Here is a 7,348-nt window from a genome sequence, read left to right as displayed (position 1 = left end):
GAGCGTTGATGACGACACAGCCATTTCACGATTGGCCAGATTCACCACATGACAACTATCACGTGTGTTTGGGGTTTATTCTGACCTTTTCAATTCCAATAATAGCCACAAATCTGTGTTTTTAGAACAGTAAAAGCTTTTTTACTGTAGTCGCAATGTTATATTGAGTCACGTTTATCATAAAACACTGATGAAAGCATATATTCCCCCACTTTATTAGTATTTAAATAGTATATATTTACGTTGAACTTTATCCTTGAACAGATGGCGATGTATTAAGCGGTATATAATCAGTATATCTGTTGCTCATGAAAACGTTTCTGAAACGTCTGCATGTTTGACAAATATTGCATTTAATTCACTTAATCTGTGATAGAGTATGCAAACACCGCGTGAGCATCACTAACGGGAGCAGAAAGTGTCCGGCTTGACGGCTCCGTTTTCAACTCCGCCCCCGACAGCAAGCGGCTACTCTCGTTGACTGCCGTCTGTAGCCATGCTTCAAGTCGAACGCACCTATTGCAACTGACATTGTAGGTCACATGACCATATCAACATGGCGGATGTAGTACGTCCGAATTTCATTCATACTACCCATATTCATACTACATAGAATATACTTTTTTTTAATCATTGTAAAGTAAGTTAAAACTCAAATGTAGTACGTACAGAATGCCTTTTCGGACACTTCAATTAAGTGGGTTGCCTCAAGGAGGCTGCCATTTTGAAGTCACATGACCAATCAATTTCAGTGGAAGAAACCTCGACTAAGGGGGGTGTTGCTACAAAACTGATTCCTTTAGGTATTGTATTTCACACCATTTAAACCACAAATCTAATCAGGTCCACATTATTTTGAGACCTTCACTGTGTACTAGTTTTTTTTTTTTCTTTAAAAAGGCATGACTCCTTTAGCCAATCAGCATCAATCAGTCAACCGTATCCTGGCAACCATGAGGAATGTTTCCCTGCATCCCACTGTGTGGCCTTGCCACATCTCCGTGGATACACGCTCTCAGTGTCAGCTGCCCATTGTGATGTGTAATGCATTGCTGGAACATTTAGGCCCAATTAACCTAGTTTTGCAATGGATGCCTTTGACAGACAATCACGTCATCAGAATGATATATGCCTTTGATCATTAGCAGGAATGCGAACTTATTAAAAGGAAGGGTGTTGCATGACAGGAATACATTTCAGAAAGAGCAAATGATAGGGCTTTTGTCTGTCTTGTGTGAAAGAAAACAAGAATTTGAGGTGTTTGTTTGGTTGGTTGATCAATTTCCACAGATCCAACAGTTTATTTCTGCCACTTGTTTTGCATCTGCACTTGAATTTCAGTCACGATCTGTGGTCTATGAGAAGCGAAGGGTGTGAAATAAACAGAAAAGTGAAGAGCTTTGGAGGCTCATCCGCCTTTGCATCTCGAGACGTTTTACTCCTCAAAGAATCCTCACGCTTTTAAGCCACCAACATGAAAATACTCCATTAGTTGATAAAGAAAACTGATCAAATGCCTTTTTCTAAACTTAAAGCTTAATATTTCATTAGAAGACACCTTTAAAATCACTCAGTTAATTTATTCATTTAAAAAAAAGAAAAAAAAAAGGAGCTATTTGATTCTTTCTCATAGAAGTTCGGCTTTAAGTTAATCTCCCGAAAACATGTCCACATTACATTTTCATGCCAATTAAGAACAACTTGTCACACTCTGATATTAAAAAAAACGGTCCTGACATGTTACTTTTTTGTTGTTGTAAAAATGTCTCGCTTTCTTTTGATTTTAAAGTAAAACATGGTTTGGACATGTTCTTGATCCTGTATTTTAAGATAAAGAAAACGTAACATAACACGCTGCCATCTAACTTCACAGAACGTGCAATGAAGATGAAGGAGAAATGTTAACAGGACTCAAGGGAATATTTTTGTCAATTTGCTGTTTCTAGCCGTAACAAATCCTGTCACTGACACTTGACATGATAACTGTAGACATCACAAATCAATGAAATCAAGCACATCAGAGTCCTCGACACCTGTGAAAAGACCTAAATATTTACTGCAGGGGCTCCAGCTGCTCAGGCTGTGGTTGTGCCCTTCATTTAGTTTCATTTGACTAATTTAAAATACTTCACTGTCATCTACTGCATTCAACAATCTTCCAAAAAATATATATATATATTTTTTTTTTAAGTATGTGAAAGTAATTTCCTGGATTTAATTAGTTATGTATAAAACGAATCTAACAAATGTTCATTAAAATCTTAAGTATTTTAAATGCCAACTAGAAGATACTGCATCTGGAATTTCAACTAAGATTAAAGCAATTTTTCAACGAAAACTACAATAATTTACTCACACACTTGTCACTCCTGTACGACATTCCTGTTCTTCTGTGGAAAAACAAAAGGACATCTATTTGAAGACTATTTCTAGTTGCTCTTTTATAAAATGAGAGTACAAGCTTCAAAAGCAACATAAAAGTAACATACAATTACTCTGTGTGATTCATACGCTATTTATAAATACCTTCTGAAGCCATATGATAGCTTTGTGTGAGGAGCAGACTGAAATTAGTATTTAAGACATTATTGTGAACAGGTGTTTTGCATCATAGCTGTTACTATATTGTGCAATTTAGCACAGCTGGAATGTTGTATCAATCAATCAGCATCCATGACTGGACCTACCCATTTTCTCATAGGTTATAGCATTTGTTGTTGTGATTTGATGTGTTTGCGCTGCATGTATGTCTTTATTGACGCTAGTCATCATGCTTTTCTTCTTTAATTATGATTGTAATAAAACAGTCTTGATTTTATAGTGCCCATTCAACTTTCTGCAACCTTGTAATTAATTTAGCAATTTAAATATAGTGTAAATTGATGTTTCACAGTCAGCTCTATTGAAGTGCTTAGGGATGCAGAAAGCTGGGTGGAGGTCAGAAACAAAGACTGCAACACACACATTAAAGGACAGACACTTTAAATGCATAAAATTCAAACAATCCTAGTTGCACATTAAAGTGGTCATAATATCTTAGTGGGTGATATAAGCAAAACAATTAAAAACTATGTCACAATTTAAAGCTTGACAGAGTTAGCAACAACTAGAGGATTGGCAATTCTAACATTTTAATCTGTATTTCACTATGTAAGCCTGTTTCTGCCTCGGAGTAAAAATTAAAAATTAATTGATAAAAACTTTAAAAAAGAAAGTTACATTGTGACATATAAACTTGCAATTGTGAGAGATAAATTTGTATTTATTAACATTACTTGCAGAGTTTCTAGAACACAGAATGATGTTGCAATTGTGAGATATACAGTTGCAGTAATGACAAATAATGTCTGAATTGTGAGGCAGATGCAATAACACAAAAATGAATTGACCCTTCACAAAGACCCGCCCCCTGTTGCAACGTCTGACAAGCCATGACGCTCTCACGCCACACATATTCTCACCAGGGGCGGACTTCGTGATTTGGGGCCCCAACACAATAACTATGTAAATAAGACAAGACGGAGCAGGTTACTTTTGGTATGAAAAAGTCTCAGCTTTCAAATTTTGTAGCTTTTAAGAAATTAAAATATTAAATACCGTTTTGTGGCTCCTTAATGTGTCGTGACAGATCGCTGTAGCCGCGCCTCAGTTCAAGTGGCACATCTCTTCCACTTTACTAGTTTACTAGCACAATATAAACATGAATGAACATCAGACGGTATCTTGTTTCAACCGTGGAAAGATGTCAATACACAGCATTTTTCAATGAAAAATGAAAAACGACGTTTACCTATTCTCCTGTATGGTTTGTTTGTCGGATAAAATGAAAGGTTTGGCGTTATGATTGGTCAGATCGGCTGTCAATCAAACTCCCAGCGAAGGGTCAATTGTGACATGAGAAATTGTTGCGATAACAAAAAATGATATCGCAATGGTCAGATATAAAGTTGCACTTTTAAGAAATTTGCAATAATAAGAAATAGTTAATAGTTGCAATAAGAATAGAGTGATAACTTTAAGTCAGACAAAGTTCACAGTTATGAAAAACAGTCGCAATAAAGAGAGAACTGACAAACTTTAAATTTACTGCTGCTTTATTGAATCCATGGGAACAACATGGGACAGCATGTTTAATTTGTTTTCTTGCTAAATATATGGCTGCAACTAAGACAATGTGTGAATTATAACTTTTCAAACAGTTACTCTCAAACATCTCAAATAGCTAGCACAAAAACAAGTTATAAATGTGACAAAACTCTAAAACACCAGAATATTTATATATAAATACATACATTCACTTTTTCCCTACATGCTGTTCCAAAAAACAGCACAAAATCTCCTTGACATGTACAGAACGTATAAGAAATGATTATTATTTTTTTAAACCAACAAAAAAAGCTTTTAGAACATAAAACATAAAAGAACACAAAAGTCTAAAAATAAAAAATTGTAGGTACAAAAAATATAAATGTAGAACAAAAAATCATCACAGTCATAAAATCACGCTATGATCTGTTCATTTATTCATCTGACTGCATTTGTTTCTTGACAGAAACACTGAATGAGTGACTCACAATTGAAACTAAAGCAACACTGCAATTTAATACCTAGTACATGGTGCGATATCTGGTCATACAAATGCAAACTTGCAAATTTTGCAAAAGCTTGAAGGGACAAAACACAGTCTGAACTTACCATCTCAACACACCATATGCTCCTTCCTCTCACGTAACCAGTTTGTAGTGTTTCGTGTTTCTAGTAAGACTAATCTGTCTTTCTGTGCAAAGCAACTGACACAACAAATCAGTGGAATAAAATCACAAATATGGAAGGCTTGAGCATTTGGCAATGAAATACAGAACATCCAGACCAAGACAAACATGGATAAATGTGATGTCACAAAATAGACCTTCATTTTCAGTAACGAACAAAGATGTAATCTGTTTTTTATGAAAAAAATTGTTCTTGAAAAATGCGTGATCGTAAAAATTTCCTTTGTGCCATCCGGTATAAAAAAATATAGATATCACAAAGAAGAAAACTGATAAAAACGCCTTCAGAAATCTAAAAAAATAGCTACACTTGAAACACTCTGTGTTTTGGCTTTCCGCATGCCCTTATATGGACGTGGACAGGTACAGGAAGTCCTCACGGCTATTGAATTGAGGTAAACTCACAGCTGATGGTGACGTAGAAAAATGTGTGTCCATTAAAAGTTCTGAGGTGATGTCGAAACTTAATTGTGAGGAGGTGGAGCTAAATGGCACAGTCATCCTGAGGGGCGGAGCTAAAGGCGGCGCTTCGAAGCAAGTCGAGGCAATTGACAAGGATAAGGGTGCCGGTGAGGTGCTTCCAGCGTTTGGAGATTGGATTCTTCATTCGGTCCAGGCCCATGTGCAGTTCATGGATGACATCGCGGTAACTGTCGCCAATCTGAGCGGCCCACGTCAACAGGAAGTCATAGGCTGGTTTCCACATGGCCTGAAATGATAAGATAAATGGAGATTATATCATCTGATCGAATTCACGAATGTGAACTCTACTCTTCTATATTGAAAAGGAGGTTTTGTGTCCTCACCTCACTGTCCACCATCCCAGTTTTGTCTCTGTGTGGAGCCTCATAGGCCTCCATTTGTTGCTTGGATACGTGGGCGAGTTTTTCGGCGAGCTCCCTCCAGCGAGGTGCCACTTCCACTGCCGTCGTCAGCAACACGAAGTCCATAATGAGTCGGGCCACCAAACCCTGACAATCGATCTTCAAAAGAGCCTGAGTAAGAGATAAAAATATTAGCTTAATATTCCAGAATGATAGTTACTGATGCTGTAGAAGGATTTAAAGCATCTACAAACATAGTAACAAAAAAGGCCAAACGTACATTTGTGGGACAAAAATGTCATCTTTATGAGCTTTAAACAAAGGTTGAAATGTTGCACTGCAATTTCACTAATATTTTAAGTCACACTTAACCTGAAATGTTTGCGTTTTTTAAATTTAACATGACTGGAGATCTTTCTAGCACCATAATACACAATAATGTATTGACTCAAATAGGCCTGATTTTTTATCATGGAACTGAATTTCTATATAACATGAAGCCTTTTTCACACGTGTGCCAGACTTGCCATTCATTTATTAGGAATAATTGTATACTTTTGTTTATGCCCTTCAAATTCTCAGGTTTTATTCTGTGAATAGAAAGTTAAAAATAAATATTTTTTAACATTTAAATGTCTTTTGATCTGTCACTTTTGATGAAATGAATGCATCTTTGCAGAATAAAAGTATACTTATATTTCTTAAAAACAAAAAAAAAACATACTGACCCCAAACTTTTAAACAGTATTAGTTCATTTTACTGTATAAACTATATTCATTTTATTGTTTTATAATATTTTATATTATAAGTATATATACATTATTTTTTTCTATATACAGTGGAGATCAATATTAGAGAATAATCTATAAATACTTGATTTTTTTCTAAAATATTGTTTATCTTCATCACTCAAATGTTAAAGGAATATTAGCTGTAGGTATATCTCTACTAACGTATTTGACAAAATATCCAACGCATTTCAACAAAAACCTTTATTTTAAACTCAGTGATTAAAATTAGAGAACAGTAACCACTCAGTGATCAAAATTAGAGAACAGTAACCACTGTAGCATGAAAGAAGATTACAACTAAAATTTTGAAAGGTTACAGCTATCAGAAATTAGTAGGATGTGTAGAGGCCCCTGCTTTGAATGGCATTAGCACATCTGCGGCCACAGGACATTACTGGTTTCTCAGATTGCGCTCGTGTGATCTTGGTCCACTCTTCTTCCATAGTCTGGTAACTGTAATGGGTTTCTTAGCCATAACTTTGTTGCCAAGGATTTTCCAGAGGTTTTAAGTCGAGTGTAGATCAGGACTCTGGGCCAGCTATTTCATTAGTTCAGTGTTCTTAGCTTCAAGGAACTGCTTTACCCATTTTGCATTGTGAAGGGAACATTGTCTTGCATGAAAATTGCAGGCTGATTGGGAGATGCTTGCAGGGAAGGAACTGCATGTTGCTGAAGGAGGTTCTGATAAACATTTGCATTCACCTGCCATGTATCTGTACAAGAGGCCCAACTCCTGCTGCAGAAAACATCCCCAAACGATGACACTTCCTCCTCCACCTTTCACTGACTTCTTTACACACTCTGGGTTCAGTCTTTTAACAGTTTGACAAAGAACAAAATGTTTCCCATCTGACCCAAATAAATTAAACTTGCTCTCATCACTAAAGTGAACTTTGGACCAGTTCTCCTCTCTCCACACAAAATGCTCCTCAGCAAAGGTGAGTCTAACCTTTTGATTCT

At 36.1% G+C, this 7,348-nt stretch overlaps 1 protein-coding gene across 1 annotated transcript in view; it reads right to left on the bottom strand.

Moving 5' to 3' along the window:
* Positions 1-4,455: 4,455 nt before the first annotated feature.
* Positions 4,456-7,348, bottom strand: part of LOC107653607 (SH3 domain-binding protein 4-A-like) — a 34,670-nt gene continuing 31,777 nt past the window's right edge. The window contains exons 4-5 of the mRNA XM_016440355.1: positions 5,579-5,767; positions 4,456-5,481 (exon numbers count right to left, since the gene is read on the bottom strand). Coding sequence (XP_016295841.1) covers positions 5,257-5,481; positions 5,579-5,767 — 414 coding nt within the window. The 3' untranslated portion in view covers positions 4,456-5,256. The remainder of the gene's footprint in view (positions 5,482-5,578; positions 5,768-7,348) is intronic.

This window comes from Sinocyclocheilus anshuiensis, unplaced genomic scaffold, assembly GCF_001515605.1.
Source record: "Sinocyclocheilus anshuiensis isolate Anshui unplaced genomic scaffold, SAMN03320099.WGS_v1.1 scaffold1079, whole genome shotgun sequence".
NCBI lineage: Eukaryota > Metazoa > Chordata > Actinopteri > Cypriniformes > Cyprinidae > Sinocyclocheilus > Sinocyclocheilus anshuiensis.
The sequence above is the reverse complement of the archived record's forward strand: the minus strand, read 5'-3'. Positions and strand labels throughout refer to the sequence as shown.